Here is a 22265-nt window from a genome sequence, read left to right on the forward strand (position 1 = left end):
TGCAGGTTGGGAACTGGAGGCAGGCCATTCCTCTGCTGGGTCCTAGAGTCAGGCGGAGTAATGCTGCAATGAGCTTCCTTCACAGTCCCGCCGTCAATAAAGTTGAGACCGAGTTGGAAATGGTCGATATGGACAAAATCAAATATCGCAATTTTTTAAAAACCGAATATACATGTATTGTGACAATATTGTAGGGACGACTATTGATGCTTTCGCAAGATGTTTACACACTAGGGATGTATTTTTTGATAAGCAAACATGGAAATGCAACAGGTAGATGCAAATAACAGCAGTCTAATAAGTTAAGAAAATTGCATTTACTTACTGTAATGCAGATATCAATATAATATTAATATATCGTCCAGCCCTAGAGCCACTCAACTGAATATATCCTAAGATTAAGACAATATATTGACTAGATGTGTCGGATTTACAAATAAAACATGAAGGAGACAAAATTTGAATTTCAGTTTAATTTTTTTTAGTGACAAAATCAAAATAACAATATTCAAAGCAAGGAAAATCCTCAACAACCCTGGATTATTGTCAATGTGTTATACCTTGCAGAACATTTCACCGTGAGTGAATAAAATCTCTGTAGCTACAAAATTATTGGGTAATCATTCAAACAAACAATAGATGTAGATGTATATATGGCTACTGTCTGAATAAACCGTTAAAAAAAAAAAAAAAAAAAAAAACACCTGATCTGAAATATGTTGTAGTGGTATTGTAATGAGAGGTGGAGCTGGAAAAGGTGGAATGGGAGGACTGTACTGGTGATGTGTCCCTTTTTCTATTAAATCTACTTGATTGCACATTCTTTTAGGTTACCATCCAGTTGCATGGTAAACCGTTTCTATAGGTGACCCTTAGCTATATTTGACCAGAACATTACATGGAAGTGATTTTCTAACCTGTATATATTTGCATTCTCACTTTGGCTTTCATTTTCACACAAATCAAAGAAGGTCACGCATACAATTAAAAATTATCCACCTCAAATTGCTTGTTTTTTTTTCTATAATAATCAGTGTAAACTAGAAGGATCCACAGTATTGTGTGTATGTGTGTGTGTGTGTGTGTGTGTATGTGTGTATGTGTGTGAGGGGGAAAAATGGGGACAGGTAAACAGTATGCATCCATGTATCCTTATAAACCAAAGCAAAGTGATGCTGTATTCTCACTCACTCAGTCTTCCATCCAATTCATTCACGCTGATAAAGTGTCATAAATGATATATCTACATTCTACTCATTCAGATTGCTGGTGCTGCACACTCATAACTAAGAGAGCATAACAATGGTATTATAAGGCAAAGCCAAAATTCTCCTCATTATGTATTGGTACTGCTGCTTAGGTCACAGTCGTCCCGTCGTATGACCTCACAGGGGCACAGCCATGCCTTCTTCCATCCTCCATCCCTAAGAAAAGTACGTACAACACTACTGTATATGGCCACCAGGCTTACAATCTCTATTGCTTAAACACCACTCCAGTTTGTGCTAGTCTAATCAGTGACTACTTCAATGGACTTTACCGGAGGATGGAGGAGTAAAAGACACAGCCGTAATCACACAGGCAACAGTGTAACAGTGAATCTGTCCATCTGCGTATAATTTCTCTCTGGCCTTCCTTCTGTGTGTATATGTGTGTGTGTATGTGTGTCCCAGAAGTCCACGCTAAGGTGAGCAGATTTTGGTTTGTAGTATGAGGAGATCAAGAACAGGTTCTCAGCCATGGCAGTGAAACCGGGTAGAGTTCTTCAAATCGCTCTCTTACCCCCCTCCCACTCCCTCCCGCCCCTCCCGCCCTTCACACAGTTGTTTTGAGTCTCTTGCTCCAGTTATGGCCGAACTTCCGTAAATGTTTTAAAAGAGCCGGGCCTGTTTCTTTAACTCATTCCTTTTCCACAGGGCCAGCCGATCAAAATCCTCCACGGTCATGCCAAACACTTGGACGAACTCCTCTGGGGACAGGTGGCGCTGCATGGAAGACAGACAGAGGCAAAGACTTGATGCACTATTAAGACTTCATAGCTGCTAACGCCACAATGCCTGATCCACAATTTCCTCTGAGCTTTCCCTCTTCATAAGGCCTGCTTCCTATTAAGCCCTAAGGACCAGATGAAACAAACTGGACAACAAGTACTGGATAACAGTGACTGCAGCTGCCAGTAAAAAACACAATGGCTCATTTTCCCCAAGGTGATAATGCAGTTGGCTACAAGTGATTCTTAAAATATGATAAATATACACAGTTAATACACGGCACATGTTTCTCCCCGGGCTGCTGAACAACTCACCTCCAGTCTGGCTCTGTCTACATCTTTGGGCAACCTGTTCCGCCCCCTGGTGGTGACAATGAGCGCTTCATAGGGGTAAATCTGCAGGGAAGAATGGATAGCCATGCTTTATTATAAAACTGGTTAATCGGTTACAATAACACTGAGATAATTCAGTATAACTCACATAAGGTAAGTGATTTCACAGCTAGCTAATGAATGTTTTATTTTTTTTCAAAAATGTACCTTGTATTCTGTAGGGAGAAAAGAAAGAGAGAATGGCATCAGTATAACAGGAAAAACTTTTAATTTGTTGCTACTGTGTAATGAGCCATACTATAGGTATGTTGCAGTCATAGTTACCTCTGCTTCCCCAGTTGGCCTCGCTGTCATATTGGTATTGGTAGCAATCTGCACTCTGAGGCTGCAGGTACAGAGGGACACAGAAAGTTTAACAAGCATTAGGCAGTGACATTTATTGGCCTGAAATATGTCAGTGTGATGGCTTGCTCAGACTGGTCTCACCCTCTGGATGCCATTACGTCCGTATCCTGGCAGGGAAGCTGATTTACACACATAATCTAGAAAAGAGAAAAAAATTGTGATGCTATAGCATATCACAATTATTTTGTGTGCCCTCTTCACCCAATAGTATATCACTAATTATCAAGACAGAATCAAGACTATGAATATTCACTCCACACCAAATTGTATATAGCAATTTTCACATCTCTTTAAAGGTCCTAATTTTAGACATTGTATATTGTCTGTCATACCAATCACTTTGTGTTGAAAAATTCACCAAAAAAACAATGCCTTAATCAGGTCAGCAATGTCTCCACTTTCCATCTGGTGTGGCACATGGAAATCAGACAGACAGACACTATTTCTGCCAGCAGATGGCGCTCACCACTAGCTAACAAATTATCTGAGTCTTGCTCCAGAGGTTGCCAGTACAAAATATTAGAGGTTTGTGGCTGAAGGGCGTTCAGCACAAATACATTATTTATCAACCAGCGTCAGTCTTCAAATGCAAACCAAGATCTAATGACATCTTCCCATTCTATTCCATTACAAACTTGTTGACAAGTACACTGAGATGGCCTCTATCCCAGCCTCATCCCCTATAGCATTTGAAAATGACATTAATTAATAATGATAAACTCACCACTATCAGTGCTGTACTGAGACCTAGGAGCTGTGAAATAAAAAAAGAACACAGGGTCACAATTCATATTTAACCAACATCCTGCTTTCTGTGCAATCTTCGGTGCTGCTGAGATTTTCTACTGTCCTGCTGTGTGCTCTTTGATTAAAATTGCCTAACACAAGCCACAGAAAGCTCTGTGGCTTGCGTTAGGTCTCTCAGAGCAAATTTGACAGGCGTCTGTCTAGTTAGAGGAAAACTTTACAAACAAACAGAAAAAGGAGCAAGCTGGGTACCCATCAGGCGCTGGGAGGAGTGCAAGACATCAAAAGAACAACAAGACAGGGAGAGGCTAGACGAGAGTAGTACAAGAAAGACAAGACGGGGAGGCATGAAAAACACAGCACCAGTGGATGCACGCACCCGCTCACACTCACACAATAATCACTCCACCAGATAATCGTACAAAACAGCCTGTATGGACACAAGCCCTCCGCTGCCTTTCAACTGTGGCCAGCAGAGTCCCACTCAGCTGTCTCCCCTCCCATCAGAGCCCAGCGTTAATGAGAGAACTTATTACTCATAAATAAACAAGAATGTGGGACACCAGCTGTGAGAGCAAGAGGGAGATAGATAGATGGATTTATGGAGAAGGAAAGAGAGATACAGAAAGAGAGAGCGAGTACAAAGGGTGTTGTTTTGTTTTCTATATACTGCTGGTCTGAAAAGACCTTTGAGACTCCAACTGCTATTGAGGGCTATAAATAAACTTGAACTTGAACTTGAACACGTCAAGAGGCAGAGAAGAAGACAAGCTGGTGTCTGTGTGTCTGAAGCTAATTAAAATCAAAGTAAAAATATGCTACATGACCAGTGAAGCTAATAAACAGTCCCCTCTTATTGTGGAAAATATGACCCACCTAGAATCCGCTCATTTGTCTCTAGAGTTGTTCATCCAAATATGAGCAGGAAAGCACAACTTGTTAATTGCTCCAAGAATTATCTAGATATCTTAATAGTAAAAGTGAATATTGCCAGCAAGAGATACATATTTCACTGATGCAACTACTTGTTTTTCACCAATAAAGTCTCTCCATCTGGTAAAACCATGTCCAAGGAAATAGGAGTGCTTTGTTGAACAAACAGCAGCAATTCGGGGGAAAACTGCTAATTTTGGATGGGTCTCCATTCCTGCTTTAAAACATCTGGCACTGGACCCCTGGTTGAACACTTTAGCTGATTCCAGTAGCTCAAAAAGTTCAGAGTCGGTGTGATCAGATAATCCTCACACCAATGACAGACCACATCTGGTGCAGGCCAACCACAGGATCAGCAGCAGCTGTTTCTGCCCTCCTCATATCTCTCCATCTCAATAACCCTGGATGCCTGCAGCAGCCATGACCCTCCGACAACCATAACCTCACTGCCCCCTCCTTCAACTTATGACTAGCAGCAGATATTGAAGCTCACAAGAAAGCCTTGTGGCAACACATGCACTCATGCATACACATACGGTCACACTGGGAGGGGACAAAGCCACGGCTGTATATCAGTGACTGGGGCAGGGATACAGTCAGTGGGGCAGGCGATCATGAACATGCAGAGATGATAAAGCGAGCGAGAGAGAGAGAGAGAGAGAGAGAGAGAGACAAAGAGATGCGAAGGGGGCAGGGTGGATCCTTACATCCGTTGACAGTGTTGTTGTAAGCTGTGGTACCATAGCCTGTAGTGTTAAGTGTTTCCTTGCTCCCACTACGAGAATTCCTCGCACTGCCCCAGGGGTCGTTGTCATAGGAACCAGATCTGGCTTTCATCTCCTCCTTTAGGATCATCCTGCCGATGCCACTCCCAATCTGGAGAGTAAGGAAAGAGATACAAGGGGGAAAAAAGAAAGAGACATTAGGGACTCATTTAATGTACAAGCAAACATACAGGCAAGACGGTGAGAGACACAAATAAAGAAAAGCAGGATGCTGCACACTACATTTAAAAAAAGTGGGTCTTTCTGAGAAAGAGGTTGGTAATTGACGGTGACGAAAAGGGAGACAGAGAATAATGAGGCCTCTTACTCTTTGAAGACTCTGACTCCAGCTCTCTTCATCTCCTCCTGTCGAGAACCGCCTTCTCGGAGCCCGATAGGCTGAGAAGGAAGACAGATAAAAGAGATTTCCTTGTATGAAAAAACAGCTCTAAGGATGACAGAAGGTAGAGTCTGACCATATAAATATGACAACACACCACATGAGTTACAAAATGCTCCCTTATGCCACCATGTTTCGCCCAGTGAAAAGATTACAGGTTACCACTCCAAAATCTGTTAAACAATACTTTACAAATTTCAAGCAACTGATACACTACTACCCTTGGGGGAGCTGCTGTATGGGTAGTAGTCAGATTCAGACTGGGCATATGGTTCAGGAGAGTAGGTGGAGAGTCTGGAAGATCTAAGGATGTCCTCACTGGTCCTGCTTTTAGTGGCTGAGTCCACGTGATTTTCTGGGGAGAGATGGAATACGCGTTAAAACAGAAATTAAAAAAAAAAAAATCCTTTAACATAGAACACAACAGAATGATCAGAGCTGCTTATTCTGTTAATGCAGTGTACTGTGGCGTGCTGAGAGCTGCGGAGAAAAAGGGGTTAATGAAAATCACATCAAGATGTACGATGAGAGAGCACATTCAGGCTGCATATCCAGTGTCATCTCCTGACCAATCTCAGCAGGGGAGATCCAGACTTAAGTACAGCACTTGAATAAGTAACATTAGTTTACAGTACATTCAGTTACACCTTAGTTTTTTAACAAGCTCGAGCCACGCAGCTGTTTTATGAGTGCTGTAAGGGGATGGTATCGATGCCACTCTGCACTAAAGCGCAGTCAATGGAAGCCAACGGAGGTGACATGCAGTGTAATGTCAGATAGATCGCTCTGCTCTGCGTTAGCCATTAGCCATGCCAAACCCAATCCAGGATCCATTGAATTCCTATAAACATGATGCATGACACCAGTGGCTGATGGTCTCATCACTAGAACACACGACCGCTTGCCTACACAACGGGATGCTACACACACACACACACACACACACACACACACTAACACACTCACAAGACAGTCTTCTGTTAGAGGAAGTATTGCTGGTGTATTGTGCAGTTGTGAGATGACAAAGGCAGGAAGACAGACACATACAAAGACAGGCAGATTGGCATAATACAGTAAATCCAGACAGACAGAGAGTGAGGCAGCGAGAGCAGGGAGATACTTACAGTGTGATAAGTTCACCGGGGGAAGTTGGAGGGAATTGAATAAAAGTGATTGGATGCGATAAAAAAAGAAGGTGAAAAGAAAAGGGAAACATTATTGGAGTGTCCCTGAGGGAAATGCGACAATGTGAGAGCTTTGCTACCCATACGGAGCACAAAACACACTTTGGAGACAGAAAAGCTAAAACAACAGCCTTGATACAGCCTCTGCTCTATACAGGTAGCAAAACTGTTAACTAAGTAGTACATAACAGGCCTTTTCATATGCAGCTCAATTTCATACGAGTCTTTTACAGGGAAATATTAATATCAATCATCTCTAGCACTGAAACGAGTATAATGGTCAATAGCCGCATCAAGTATCATGAGGATGAATATGGCCAGTGTGGAAGTGTGCACTGAATGTCAATAGTCTTACAATGCTAATATTCAAAGCCCTATAAACCTGTTGTATGTATGCTTAAGTGTTGTGCATTGTGAGTCACAATGAAAAGAGAGTGTGCACATACATGCACACACATTTTTGCTGTACTTTGCACTCAACTTCCATTCTCATCACACCAAATCAAATCACTTAATAATATGGAGGATGCACTTGGCGAATAAATATGGTTCTGATTCAAGAGGCCAGTGATGTACTACTTATATTAAAGTAGTACAGGGGGTTATAGTGTCCACAACACATGTTCACACACTGTTCACTAACTAACACACAGACACCAACACAGACAGAGGAGCATGCAGGACAATGGGTAAGATACACTATCCTCTTCCAAGATTGCAATGCCTTGTGATGTATATACTACACCACGCTAGCCAGATTGCTCAAGAACATTAAAGTTTAATGATTACAAAAAAAAAGAAGAGGAAAAACACAGAATCGTGTGATGACCACATTATTTTGCAAACGGATAGAGTGACAGCAATAATCCCCTTTGTTTTCAAACCCAATGAACACAACAACTTTCTCCAGGTTCTACCAAGGCCTTTATACCTATCACCACATCTCCTCACTCCTTGGCTGCTGGATAATGCAGCCCTTTGTTGCTTTGTTAAAGAGGCAGTCTCCATGGCAAATATACATTCTAGTTATAATAGAGTTTTCTGTCTGTGACTGTGCTTTGTTCGTTCGTTCCTTAGTTCCTGTTCTATTCTAAGGCAGTGAGTTGTGTGTCCTCAGAGTCCCATCTACTCTGCACTTGTCACGCCTGAGCAACCTTCACTTCTTTCGAAGCCTATTCCCTCCCTATTTGTCGACACAAACCTTCCAGCTAGAGAAACTGAACTCAGCGGTGTGCATGGGCATGTGCATGTGCAAACACATGCATGCACAGCGCACATACTAAACATACTCATTGCTCCTTTGCATTCAGCTGCTGACAAATGCATTAAGCCACCTTACCTTCACCTTTCGGGAGCAACCTGAACTGAAACGCTCAACTCTAACTCTATTTCCTCGATTTTATAGTACAGCATCGATTCTTGACATTCATTGCGTTTTGTTTGTGACAGCTTCAATTTGGCTGATAACAGGAACATCAATACTAATCGATCACACCTCAACAGGCTGTTGTGAAGACATCAAGAGGTCACTGAAAACATCTATCGAGTATTCAAACACAGCATGACTAAACTGACAAGAGGACAGGCAGGCTAAAAGGCGAGGCTAACTGCACTGTACCCGTTCTCTTATAGATGGGAGGCTTCCTGTAGATGTTGGGGTCCCCTGTGGCTGAAGAGAGAGAGAGGAGATGGAGAGGTGAAACATGGAGGAGTAAAGGACAGATGAGAGGATCTGAGTCTCTGTTGGGAAGGTGGGAAGGGAGAGGGAAGAGGAAGGAGGGATAGTAATAAGGGAAGGTAAAAAAAAAAAAAGGGTAAAGATGTAGTATGAGGGGAAGAATGCCAGAGCAATTACGTGCAGTTTAAAAATACAGCTTAGACACATTTCCACACCCCCTCACCCCCAAGTAACATAAGATGAGCTTTCTGGATGGTTTGCATTCATGAAATATGGATGATGATAAATTCCCTTTGGTGATAACTTATGAGACTTGGAGTAGTAGGATGAGGGAAGATGAGGAGTCCTACCTGGTACATGAAAATGTTTAGGGGGCTGGTATGTGGTGGGGGTGCTTGACCGCCCCTCTTGGCCGTAATAAGGTGAGCTCCTGCCACTCTCAGAGCCTGCAGCCAGCCAGCACCAGCCAATCACAGCAAAAGAAACGTGAGCATGAAGGAAGGCCTTGACGCAAGCCCTACCCACGCAGATGAAAACCCCACAGCACTTGACATACTTTCCTAAAAAGGACTTTTCCACTTGTGTAATGACAAAGGATTATCGACATGACAACAGCATGACAGTGTGGCAGTACAAAGTCTTTAAAACAGTAATTACAATGTCAATACACATGTGTAAGAGTTGAGTGAAATGATAGCCAAAGGGCAACAGCAGCATATGGTGGCCAAATGATGCTCAAGTGCAATGAAATTCCACCGATAATCAGTGAGGAACAAAAAACACGAAGCTGGTGACGCTCCTTTATTACCACTGATATTACTGTATAGAAGTGGTTCCCAACCCAGTCCTCAAGGACCTTCTGTCCTGCAGGTTTTTGTTCCAGCTCTACTCCTGCACACCTGACCCAATTACAGCTCATGCACCTTCATGCACACCCTGTTCAGGTAGATCTGTGTCAACCAATTAGCGTGAAGCCCTTAAATGGATCAAGCGTGAAGGAGTAGAGCTGGAATGAAAACGTGCAGGACAGTGGAGTCCTTGAGGACTGGTTTGGTTACCACTATGAGAGCATAGGTATTATAAATGTATCAGTGTTAATTAAGGAAAATGACTTAAATGAGTTCACTTGAAAAACACGATGTAAAAACAAAACAAAAAACAGATTGTATATCCACTTTCATTCAACTTTGTTAAAGGGACAGTTCACCCAAATTACAAAGAAGGGATTTTTTTTTTCACCTTACCACAAATGCAATCTACATATTCAGATAGTTTCTGTGTGATTTGGTAAGAGGTTCAGTCTGCTGTGATCTTCACCGTCTACAGGGACCATAATACAATGGGGTTTGATAGGTATTCATTTGTGGCGCTCAAACTGTCAAAATTTTGCATGTGAAAAACCCAACATTCAATCTGCCCCTGACTGGGAGCAGATAAAAACAGATAATGTATTGGGCCTTGTTCACCGATATCTTCCCAAGTTTTTTCTTTAATGTGTTCTTGATAAAGGTCCTAAGTGACGTCTACATCAGATTCATGACATGTTTTTAAACTGCGCAGTTGTTCATACCCGTGTTCTTATAATGATGAATCCCACTGTCCTCACAAATGATGAATCCCACAGTGATGAATCCCACTGTCCTCGCAAATGATGAATCCCAGTGTTGAATCCCACTGTCCTCTCAAATTGAAAGAACATGCCAGTTGTTGCTAATTAGAATAGGGAAACACCCTGTCAATCCCCCATAAAAGGGCCATGTGCAAACACAGAAGTCCCACGCAGAGACTGATCAAGTTGAGAGAAGTCATGAATGCCCAAATGAAAGTCTAAAGAGGGCGAATCTCTCCAAATGTAAAAAAAAAAGGAAGTGAACACCAAAATTTGTAAAATAACTGAATTATCATTATTAAAAAAAAAACGTAGAAATGAACCAATTATTTTGCACAAACATGTCAGCACTCAAATGTACATAAATGTGCTCTGGAGTGTGAGTAGATTCTATTCTTACCGAAGAACAAATCCTAAATAAGAAAATATTGGTAAATGTCAGAATCTACATGAAAAGTGGTTTTTAAGAGGAAGTTTCCTCTTGACAATAGATAGTGAATGAGGCAACAAATATCTTTGCCCAAAGTGCTGTAAATTATGTTGGGTATTCATTTCACTATTTTCAGAAAGCGAGGTTGCCATTGAGTATTACATGTCAACATTTGATGGTTTGAGCTCAACAAAAGAATACCTGGCCACTTCCATTATATTTCGGTGAAGGGAGTATCTTGATAGAATGGAAACTTCACCAAATCACACAGAAAACATGTGGATAAACAGACTGCACTAGATGCAGTAGATGCACTAGTTGTGAGAGGGAAAATATCTTTGTATTTTGGGTGAACTGTTCCATTGAAAGTGCATTTCACCTACAGTATAGTGTAAGTGAGTGACTGACTAACTTCGATATTTTTTATTGGACTGGCCTAAAGCTAGGAGTCTGTCTGACTCACCGGGGTAGCCATAGTGCTGCGGAGAGCGAGGCATGATGGGAGACATGCCCTGACGGCTATACGTTGGGGAGTCGATATAACCTGGACTGGAGCACCGCCTCTGCTTCATATCCAGGCTGTCGTAGTCCTAGAGAAACAAAGGGGGAAAGTTGTCGGGGGTGAAAGAAGAGCAAGGGGAGAGTGAGGCCTCTCTAAATACCAACGGGTCAAAGTGCCATCAGTAAGCTTGTCTAAGCATGTCCTAAACATACTGCAACTTATGCTGGAGGGAAGTGCACTTACCTGAGAATAGGGAGAGAGAGTCCCAAGTGACTAGAAAATCAGTGGAAAGAGAAGAATTACTATTTGAGGCACAGATGAGTATCTAAAAGCAGTATCTCATAGTCTATGTTGAAATTCATGAATGTGTATGAAAAGGCAGCAGCAAAGACCAGACTTGAGCAAAACAGCATTTACAAACAGTATTTAGGGTTTGCTGTAGCCTACTTTGGTGCTGATGGGTGGGGTTTGCTGCATGGGAGAAGCTGACAAGAAGCAGAAAGCCTTTATATAAAATTACTTTAAGTTCAACTTGGCATACTTACAGTATCTGGGAATGACAAATTACTTGATTTTATCTGACTTGTCTGGATACAGTAAACTCCACCCAAAAAGTAAAAAAAAAAAAAAAAAAAAAAAAAAAAAAAAAAATACAACAACTGAGGCTTAGTACAAACACACAATTCCTAATAGATAAACACATGTAGCAAGCATTTTTTCAAAGTTTGTCCATCTTTAAATTAAACAACAGATTTCTCCTGCAAAGGCTGGCCAGGAGTGTGTGGCAGTAGTACCTCCCCATAGCTGTAAGTGTCTAGCCTGTCATCAGAGGTGTATCTGTGGTAGGGCTGGTATGAGGAGGATATGAGGTCTGGCTGTTGGACCTCATAAATGGCCTTGACCTTTGGCAGGGCAGCTAGGTCCTTATAATCTAGGATCTCATTCTCCACTCTGGCCTGGAGAGAAGACACACACATACATATACCCACCAAAGACAGAGACAACAGCAACAAGCCCCAACATCAACCACATGGACAATGCACAGTAGAATGGAAACCCCACCAATGACAAGAAGTGGATCGTGCAAAGGTGAGACAAGTGAGGGGCCAAAAGAGAAAGAGCTGATGAAGCACGCACAAGCTCCCACGCATGCACATACATGTGAGCACACATCCACAGAACACGTATACACTGCAGAACTTGACAACAGTGTAAGATGTTGACCTTCAGCAGCTGTGTGTGTGTGTGTGAGAAAGACAGCGAGCGGGGGGAGAGAGCAGAGAGAAGGGGAGAGCAGACAATATGGACAACAAGCATGCTTACACTGCATTTTCCTCTCATCCATCACCTTAAACAGAAAGGTCATTGATTATGAGACAAGAGCAGAGCGGCGCGGGGCAGGGCTGAGCAGAGAGCGACTACTGCTGCTCGCATGCAGACGGTCCTTGACGTGCTAATACTGCCGACAGCAGCAACACTCAGCAGACTGCCAAGCAGCACAGTTGGACGCCGTTCCATTTCTGGCCAAAGCCGAATTTTGAAATTGAACTGGCCCAACTCCACAGAGCACATGGTGACAACATCACAAAAGCCTGGGATGTTTCCCTACTAGCCTTAATCTCTTATTTTGAAAATTTGTCCTGCCCTAATTGCACTTTGATAAGCAAGTCATCATAGCTATAGCACATAAATAGTGTGTTAATCTTGAGTCCTTGAGGTGAAAACATGATAAGAAAGAAAGAGGAAGATGACTTTTTTGTTTGGTGTTGTTTGCTTTATGGCAACAGCCAATCCCTCATTTATTATCCCAGAATGCATCACTAATGCTGGCAGAGATATGGGACACAGACAGTGAACAGGCCAAGGGAGCAAGCAACCTCTCGGGTTGGTGGTTAACCATTCAAACCTATGGATAGTGCTTGTGTCTATTTGTGGCTTTTGGTGCAAACTCATTAGCGGTGGCAACAGCCAGGTGACTAAAAGCTGCTAAGTGGTAGATTACTCACACATATAACCCTGCTGGGAGAGCCGATGGAGGAGCCTGGCGGAGAGATGGAAGTTTCTGACAGGCGTCTGTGCTGTGAGGCACCAAGAGACAGAAAGAGGAAAGAGGGCAGAGTGCACAAAGAGGGTAAATGAAGTCACTCTTCATGGAACAGATTTCATTTTATTTCAAAATCTAAGCTTTTTTCATATTTTTTTCTTACCCTGAGTCTCCTCTCTGCCCTGGCTGCCTGCTTGCATAATGGGTGCCACACCTCACATCCTGAAAAAGAGGGAAAGAGACAGAAAGAGAGAGAGGAGAGAGGATGGTGTTGGGTTTTCCCACATGCCATGTATTGTCTACACAGGCGACTAGGGTGTGCATCTGTATGTCTGTGTGTCTGTCTGTGTTGGTATCAAGTGTCACCTGTCAGGTACATTTCCTCCCCCTCTTTGAACATCATGTTGCAGCGGGCACAGCGGGCACAAGTCGGATGGTAATGTTTCCCTCCAGCCTGAGAAGAGAAGAGAAGAGAAGAGAAGAGAAGAGAAGAGAAGAGAAGAGAAGAGAAGAGAAGAGAGGTGTTAGTGGACATGAATCATCACTGTAAACTGTTTCATAGAATGAGGTCTAATCTTTATTATTTACAATATTGTATGCATATATTACAACACCCAGCCAACAGCAGTCTCATAAAATACGTCAAGTCGTAGCCGGGACTATAGTCACTGCAGCAGAGGGTAGCACCCTCATTTTAACCATTATATAAACTCCTCCATACCATAATTAGAGTAACAATCTGTGTAGGTCACCCACATGAGGAAGTGAGTGTGGGACAGAGGGAGGGCGAAGTAAGTGACTGAGCACGTGAAGGACACAAGGGCGGGATACATGTCTTTGGACATTTTGAGCGCCCCTGGGGAACATATCCAAACACACATGAAATGCATGTGGCATAGGTGAAATGATGCAGTATTATGTCACTGTGCCATGACCGACCATTAACCCAGTCCAGTGCATTGCTCTGGTGATTCTCAAATGTCTCTCTCTGTTGGGTTTGCTGATGGCTAAGGCGTGGCAGAGGTACAGCACATCACCCCTGCTTCTCTGACACACCATTAGAGATTTCTATTTATAGAAGCTCTGCTGACATGTGACCTGTGTCAAGGAGACTTGTGTGAAGCTCTATTTCTTTTATCTGAACATGGCTAACATGCATGTAGTGTGTGTGTGGGTGTTTCTGTGTGTGGGGGTCAATATGTTATTTAATGCCTAGTCATGTGCACAATGCATCCTTCATCCATCAAAACTGCAATGGAAAATTTTTTTCCTAGTGTTCTTTTCTGTGATACTTTCATGTGATATGCTGAAAACTCAACTTCTTTAACACTGGTTTTAAAGCAATAAAGCCCCACCAGAAAGCAGTCTCTCCAAGATGTGCTAATTTATGTTTTTAAACTATATCTAAACTGCATTTTTAACCCATCCCTCTTCTGTCTCTGTGTCTCAGGTTACTCTGAAAGGAAAGCCGGGTGTGGATGCTGGAAGCCAGCATTTCCGTCTCATACTTTTCCCAGCAGCTTGCTGTTTATCGTCTGTGGTCAGATCACTTGAGCAATGGCCATTACCGTTTCTAATGAGGCCCCCGTTCTCTCTGGTGGCATTAATAGGCTGCTATATTTATTGGAAGAGTGAAACAGGAAGGAGGAAAGGGAGAAAGAAAGAAGGGAAAGAAAGGAATGAGGTATCACTCTCCTTTCCCTTTCTCTTTCTCTTCTCTTTCTGTCTCTGTCCACTTCTCATTAAAGTAACAACCTTTGACTTTGGAGAAGTTTGACTGAGGGGACTACAGCGGATGCTGGAACAAGCCTAATGAGCAGCACATACACACACACACACACACACACACACACACACACACACACACACACATTTTCAGTGAGATTTAGATTTTAGATTTTGCTGATATTTTGCTGAGATGTTATAGGACAGAGGCCTTGAAAGTGCTTATGGTGAGAGTTTATATGGTTTTCTTGAATGAGAGGATGTGAGGGGAGTTTAGGTCCGAGCTTCACGTGGGTAAAATCAGTGCTGTATCTAAAACAACTGAATCATTATGATATCATAATATGAAAGGAGTAAAGATTTCATGAACACATGCATTCACACACACACACACACACACACACACACACACACATTTGTACTCACAGAGAGAGAGAGAGAGAGCGCTGCAGATAAAGGCTGACATGTCCCCATGTCTATAAATAGCCCAGAGAGCCTGACAGTCAGGAACAAAGCACTTTACACCAGCTATTCTGACAAGCAAAGGAGCACAGGGACAACAAGGCCCCGATGTGTGTATGTGTGCATGTGTGTATGTATGTTTATGTGTTTGAGAAAGTTTGACTGCGTCTCTTTCCTTTTCCTCATTCCCAAAAGACAAGTGACACCCTCAGGAGTCTCTTCCAAAACATTTAATTAGCATCCCTGCTTTATTGCTTTCATTATTTTCAACCGTACTCCCTCATTCATCCTCTCTTCGTCTTCCTACACGCACCTCACCATGTTCTCCTTCAGTCCCCCTCCCCTTCACTCCCCTCTGCTCCCAAGGGTTGACTCCTTCTTCCATCTCTTTTTTAAGAAGCTTCAGCATGAGAGAACTTCAAACACGTGTTTTTATCTGTCTCTTGGCAGATCTTGCGTTCTTTATCACTCTCTTCCCTCTATCGCTTCCTCCATCCTTCACTTTTTAGCCTCTGATCTTTTTATATCCCCACCCCCACCCCCCCCTTTATGAGTTATAACTATACAAGGTAGGTGTATTTTTTTTTTAAGTCTGTGTTCTGCTCAATTGTGGTGCTTGGAGAAACAGTGAATGCTCCTTCTTAGAAGAGTCACCATTGTAATTGTGGATGTGGGCCGCTGTTCAACCGGGCTGAAGCAATGCAGTTGAGCTAGTTTTGATTTGGTTGAGCAAGAAGAAAACACAATTTTATCACCCCCGCTAGCTGTTACTCACTCCGCTCTCCCTCGAGCACAGCACAGCTTAAACAATGTGAGTTGATAGAGCTGAGTATAATATGGGACTGCTCAATTGCGATAATGCTGATTACGCTCAGTTACAACTGTCAGCTCCCATTCCACCATTTCCGCACTGCTGCATAATCCTGCGTTGCTAATGCTCTGTTACCGCAATCTCAAGATATTGCTGAGATCTGGTCCCGTTTCTCACCTCCAGCACCCTTCCACTGATGTATCTGCTGCAGGTCTCACATTTCACCCCGTACTGAGCGTGGTAATCTGCCTCACAGTATGGCACTCCATCCCTGCAACACAGCAAATATGAAAGGAAGCCAGGTATACTTTCAAAGGGTGTATTGAACGCGCACGTTATCTAAAGAAACTGGATAAGGATGTGGTTTCAGTTTCATTTTAGAAGCGGCATGAGGCCTGCTGTATAAACAATCTCTGATCAAGTGCACAGCGCCTGTTTCACACTAAAACAAGAACAGGAAATTGTTCAAAGTGTGTGTAGCATGTGTTTTGTTTCTTTGCATACTCACTTGCTGATGTATTCCCCAGTGAGGACCATGTTGCACGTCTGACATCTGAAGCAGCTGACATGCCATTGTTTCTCCAGTGCCAGGAGAGACTGACCCTGCTTGATCTCATCCCCGCATCCCGCACAGTCTGAGGAAAGGGAGCAAGACAAAGAGAAGGGAGACAGGGAAGGGTGGAGAGAAAATAAGAGAAAATAAGAAACAGATATGGATGTGGAGACAGAGGAAGGGGAAAGAGACAGTAAAAGACAAAAAAGAGCAGTGATGTAATTGTGCAGCTTTAAACACCTACACTGGTCCCAAGTGTCATTTGCCTCCCCTTTCACACAGTCCCATCTCCTTAATTAATATCCTTACTTAATAAAAGATAATGCAGAGTTGTGAATCTTGCTCTCTCAACCAATAACTACACTTGATTGAATGCAGACAAGAACCTTGTATCATTTAAATGGCCCAAGGGCTGAAACACTAGATAAATACCTTCTTACATACAGTGAGAGATGCATGAATCCCTCTCCACACACACACACACATCCTCACACATATATCCTCTCAGACAGACACCCTAGCAGGCGTTATTGACACTTATTGACACAGCACTAACGGGGCCCACATGAAGCCGAGAGGAGCAGGGGCTGTGCATGATGCATGGCTGAGGAGAGTCTGAATGCAGAGAAAAGGTCAGTGCTCCATTTGTTTCCATTTGAAACACACTGGGCTTAGTTTAACCTTCTCTGACCCAGTCTGCTGTCCCCTAGAAATGCACTTGAATCACAACAGACAACTCCACTCTGCCCTGTCAGCCGGTGCAGCGTTTTTCTGCAAACTCAACGCAGTGCTGAACTCAAGCCTGAGAATTTCACACCAAGACTGTTACAGTACGCAGCAGATTTTCTACTGAAACATGACATTTTTGCCATCCACTGGGGTCAGTGAAAAAGATGTATCTCAAGTACAAATGTAGTCCGTGTTTTATAAGACCCCAACACAGTCTCATGAAATTTGTAAAGTGAGCATAATCTCTGCAATGACAATACAACAAATTGTGCATGTAATTGAAATATCACTGGCAAGCTTAGGCAACTAAAATACACTATATTACCAAAAGTATTCGCTCACCCATTCAAATGATCAGAATCAGGTGTCCTAATCACTTGGCCTGGCCACAGGTGTATAAAATCAAGCACTCAGGCATGCAGACTGTGAAACAAGACATTTGTGAAAGAATGGGCCGCTCTCAGGAGCTCAGTGAATTCCAGCGTGGAACTGTCATAGGATGCCACCTGTGCAACAAATCCAGTCGTGAAATTTCCTCGCTCCTAAATATTCCACAGTCAACTGTCAGCTCTATTATAACAAAATGGAAGCGTTTGGGAACAACAGCAACTCAGCCACGAAGTGGTAGGCCACGTAAAGTGACGGAGAGGGGTCAGCGGATGCTGAAGCGCATAGTGCAAAGAGGTCGCCGACTTTCTGCACAGTCAATTGCTACAGAGCTACAAACTTCATGTGACCTTCAGATTAGCCCAAGTACAGTACGCAGAGAGCTTCATGGAATGGGTTTCCATGGCCGAGCAGCTGCAGCCAAGCCACACATCACCAAGTGCAATGCAAAGCGTCGGATGCAATGGTGTAAAGCACGCCGCCACTGGCCTCTAGAGCAGTGGAGACGCGTTCTCTGGAGTGATGAATCACGCTTTTCCATCTGGCAATCTGATGGACGAGTCTGGGTTTGGAGGTTGCCAGGAGAACGGTACATTTCAGACTGCATTGTGCCGACTGTGAAATTTGGTGGAGGAGGAATTATGGTGTGGGGTTGTTTTTCAGGAGCTGGGCTTGGCCCCTTAGTTCCAGTGAAAGGAACTTTGAATGCTTCAGGATACCAAAACATTTTGGACAATTCCATGCTCCCAACCTTGTGGGAACAGTTTGGAGCGGGCCCCTTCCTCTTCCAACATGACTGTGCACCAGTGCACAAAGCAAGGTCCATAAAGACATGGATGACAGAGTCTGGTGTGGATGAACTTGACTGGCCTGCACAGAGTCCTGACCTGAACCCGATAGAACACCTTTGGGATGAATTAGAGCGGAGACTGAGAGCCAGGCCTTCTCGACCAACATCAGTGTGTGACCTCACCAATGCGCTTTTGGAAGAATGGTCAAAAATTCCTATAAACACTCTCCTCAACCTTGTGGACAGTCTTCCCAGAAGAGTTGAAGCTGTAATAGCTGCAAAAGGTGGACCGACATCATATTGAACTCTATGGGTTAGGAATGGGATGGCACTTCAGTTCATAGTATGAGTAAAGGCAGGTGAGCGAATACTTTTGGTAATATAGTGTAACTTATAGGACTAAGGTTAATGTTAGACATAAAGCAAGTAAATCAATTGAATCATTCAAAATCACATATCTATTCTGATTCTTAAAGCTCTTAATAAAGTTTTGATATCTAAATCTTCAAGCTTTCGTAACTAAAATTATTTGGTTGTTGCAATGGTTAAAGACAAGAAAAAAATCCTGAGAGAAAAATAAGTAAGTAAATAAATAAATAAATAAATAAGAATAAGAAGATGAGGAAGAAGAAGAATCTATTATCTTTTCTAAAGAGTTGCCTCTTGACAGATAAAAGAGCATCAAAGGAATGAAGTAAATCAACAGAGGAATAACAACAAGGGTACACAGGAAGGAGAATATAAAACAAGCAGGAGAAGAAAAAAAACACTGGAGCATCAATAAATTAATGAATAAAAAAGGAAGGGTTTTTAGTATTTGTGCTAACGGAGTAACACAAGCGTTTTAAAAAGTTATTTAAAGGAGGTTTCTCGGGCAAGCTGTATCATGTTAAAAGATCAGATACGTAAACAGGGGGTACACCCATATGCCTTAAAAGTAGTCATTAAAATTTTAGAATCAATCCTAAAGCTCACAAGCAGCCAATGCAATGAGGCTATGATGTTCCCTTTTCTTGGCTTGTGAAAGAAACTGTGGCTGTAATCGGCCAATTGATTTGTAGGGGAGGCGAGAGAAAAGAGCTTTTCAGTAATCTAGTCTGTTTGAAATGAGGGCATTTGTGAGTTTTACAGCGTCTGACAGGGCAAAAAAAAAAAAAAAAAAATCATCTAACTCTGGCAGTATTTCTGAGCTGGTAGGAGACAAATTTGCTCAAAAAGATAAAATGTGATGAAAAACAGAGGTCAGGATCAAAGATCACCCGCAAATTTCTTGTCTGCTCCGTACAATCCCGCCTTAAAGGAGCCAGTGCTGCCAGAACACATTCTCTATTCACTTTTAAGCCAAAAGTCATTACTTTTTTCTTTTAAAACATCGCTGGGAATCAGAAAATTATTGGACACCTAGACCTTAATGTTGGACAGGCAACTTATGAGTTCATTGATGGAGAAAGGCTGGTAGGCCTGCATGTCATTTGCATAACTATGGCCTGTCCTAGAGGAAGCATATACAAAGAGAGCTGTGTGGGACCCCGCGTGTAATGGGAGCGGGACTAGAAACAGAGTCATTAATACAATACAAAGTCCTTATTTGTACGGCAAGACTTAAACCAGTCTGTAACAGTCCCCTTAAGTCTTGCCCAGTTGGAGAAATGGACAGAGAGCGGTCCACTGTGTGAAAAAGCAGCACAAAGGTCTGACGAAACTGAAATAACAAAACCCCTATATCAGAGTTCAGGAAAATGTGTTTGGAAACTTTAAGCATAGTAGTTCCTGTATCATGATGCGCTTGAGAACCAGATTGAACATTTTCATAGTAGGTATGGTAATTTAAGTGAGAGGGCAACTTAAAGAACTAGTTTCTCTAAAACTTTAGAAATGGGAGTTTAGAAATTGGTCTATAGCTACTGAGGAAATACAGGTTCCATATTTCCATTTCCATATCAGCTTTCTAAGGAGCGACTGAACGATGGCCTGCTTACAGTAAAACGCAAGGTCCCGTCTTTGTATGTTATCAACAGCTAAAATGACAGGGAATAAAATGGTAAAAAAAAAAAAAAAAAAAAAACATCTTTCAAGAGTCTAACACAACATCTAATGGAGGGGGAAAAGATTTCACAGTTCAGTCAAAGAAATGGGGTCAAAGCAGCAGAAGAGTCTGTGTTACAGGCCAGACAATCTTGAAAATAAAAACTTGACTCACAGTAAGAAACTTCTTCAAGTGAGTTAGAAATCAAGCGAGGTTGCCAATTGTGTATGACTTCTACATTCCTCCATCCACCATCCCAACCACAATGCCCCTTTTTTTCCACCTCACTTTTTTCAGAGCCAAAACTCCTTATTTCTAGCTGTTTCTCCTCCACAAAAATCCTGTCTTGGCACAGAAACACGAAGCTCTCACTTTTTGTGCACAGAGGACATATTTGCATTTGAAGACACTGTGCTCATTTCATGAAATTTCAGGAAAGCAGGCTGTTAGAGCCAGCACATTAGACTCACTCTGTCTGTACTCTATCTGCATCCTGGCCCTCAAACAGCTCCTCACAAGGCAGAGTGATGTACACATACCTGGGGAGCAGTTCAGCTTTTACTCTGCTGAGCGGAGCAATCCGGGGAGGACAGTTATTCACTGCTTCCCCACCATCTGTTATTCCTTCACAGCAAGTTAACGGCAGCCTGCTGTCTGCATGCCGCACTTAACAAATGATTCACGATCAATCACCACTGCTCTGTTCTGTGATCATAATCTGTCATTGTGCTGCTTAATACTGAACAATAGAGAAACATGCATGCTCAACTGTCATTGCATACTCACGTAACTGGATGACACAAAGTGGGAGAAAACCCCAGGAATCCACAGATATCAATGATAGATTTTTTTTTTTTTTTTTTTTTTCATAACAGAAGCTGGATCACATTTAATTATATCAGAGGTTTTGTCAATATGCACCACAACCAAGACTCTGTAATTTGCTTACAAGAACATTACAGGCTCAGCTACATTAAATAAGCTACACATGTAATTTTTCATGTCACAATATGACCTCATGCAGGATATGAGGATATATGGGCTCATTATTTTGACTAGACAAGCGAATATGCTGAAATATTGAGTGCCCATACAGTTTTTGATCAAAGTTGGGATACTTTTCTGTTATGCACATGTATAACTGAAATATCAATGGTTTTATTGCAAAACCAGCCATATTTAGGCATGTAATTGTATATGAGAATATAGAAACTCCAGATTCCTGTAGTAGTGGCCCCAACCCAGAACGTGAACTCTGTGATTATTGTAATCAGAGAGTACCCACTATGGATGTCACCATATTTGGATGATATCTTGGAATATCCAAGCAATAAAATCTCTGGTTTCTTTGTTTTTCTTTTTTGCATGGGTATGCACTCATGCAGGCACATTCACAAGCACACACAAGCTCACACATGAGGACACACCGCAAAAAAACTCCACTCAAACAAACACAACACTTCTAAAGACACAGAGGGATTGTGAGACACATCAGCACACATCTCACTGCCGGTATTTTCCTCTCCCTGTAAATATAAAGTAGAACATGACCTGTGCTTTGGTTTGCTACAGCTGAGGACTGAGCCATTCAGTAAACCAGCAACACGACAGGTAAGGAGGGGTGTAATTAATAGGCCAGATGTGCAGTGAACACACAAGACGCTTGATTCTCTGCCTGTTTAGCTCCCAGGCAGGGTGACTGATGTGTCTCTTTAAGTTGTTTAATTCTCAGTTGACAAATCAGCACGACAGGGCGGAACACA

General features: G+C 42.5%; 1 protein-coding gene across 5 annotated transcripts in view; it reads right to left on the reverse strand.

Moving 5' to 3' along the window:
* Window positions 1-458: 458 nt before the first annotated feature.
* ablim3 (actin binding LIM protein family, member 3) overlaps window positions 459-22265 on the reverse strand; it is a 47375-nt gene continuing 25568 nt past the window's right edge. For 2 of the 5 annotated variants that reach the window (XM_030061314.1, XM_030061313.1), the window contains exons 5-23: window positions 16526-16652; window positions 16195-16288; window positions 13386-13473; window positions 13183-13241; window positions 12982-13053; window positions 11770-11931; window positions 11219-11248; window positions 10937-11063; window positions 8785-8880; window positions 8375-8425; window positions 5793-5909; window positions 5501-5571; window positions 5116-5284; window positions 3453-3482; window positions 2810-2865; window positions 2648-2708; window positions 2531-2538; window positions 2306-2386; window positions 459-1985 (exon numbers count right to left, since the gene is read on the reverse strand). In XM_030061314.1, the coding sequence (XP_029917174.1) occupies window positions 1872-1985; window positions 2306-2386; window positions 2531-2538; window positions 2648-2708; window positions 2810-2865; window positions 3453-3482; window positions 5116-5284; window positions 5501-5571; window positions 5793-5909; window positions 8375-8425; window positions 8785-8880; window positions 10937-11063; window positions 11219-11248; window positions 11770-11931; window positions 12982-13053; window positions 13183-13241; window positions 13386-13473; window positions 16195-16288; window positions 16526-16652 (1613 nt within the window). In that variant the 3' untranslated portion in view covers window positions 459-1871. Of the gene's footprint in view, window positions 1986-2305; window positions 2387-2530; window positions 2539-2647; window positions 2709-2809; window positions 2866-3452; window positions 3483-5115; window positions 5285-5500; window positions 5572-5792; window positions 5928-8374; window positions 8426-8784; window positions 8881-10936; window positions 11064-11218; window positions 11249-11769; window positions 11932-12981; window positions 13054-13182; window positions 13242-13385; window positions 13474-16194; window positions 16289-16525; window positions 16653-22265 lie in introns of all 5 variants that reach the window. The other 3 variants (XM_030061317.1, XM_030061316.1, XM_030061318.1) reach the window with 3 other exon arrangements.

Source organism: Myripristis murdjan, chromosome 10 (assembly GCF_902150065.1).
Source record: "Myripristis murdjan chromosome 10, fMyrMur1.1, whole genome shotgun sequence".
NCBI classification, from domain to species: domain Eukaryota; kingdom Metazoa; phylum Chordata; class Actinopteri; order Holocentriformes; family Holocentridae; genus Myripristis; species Myripristis murdjan.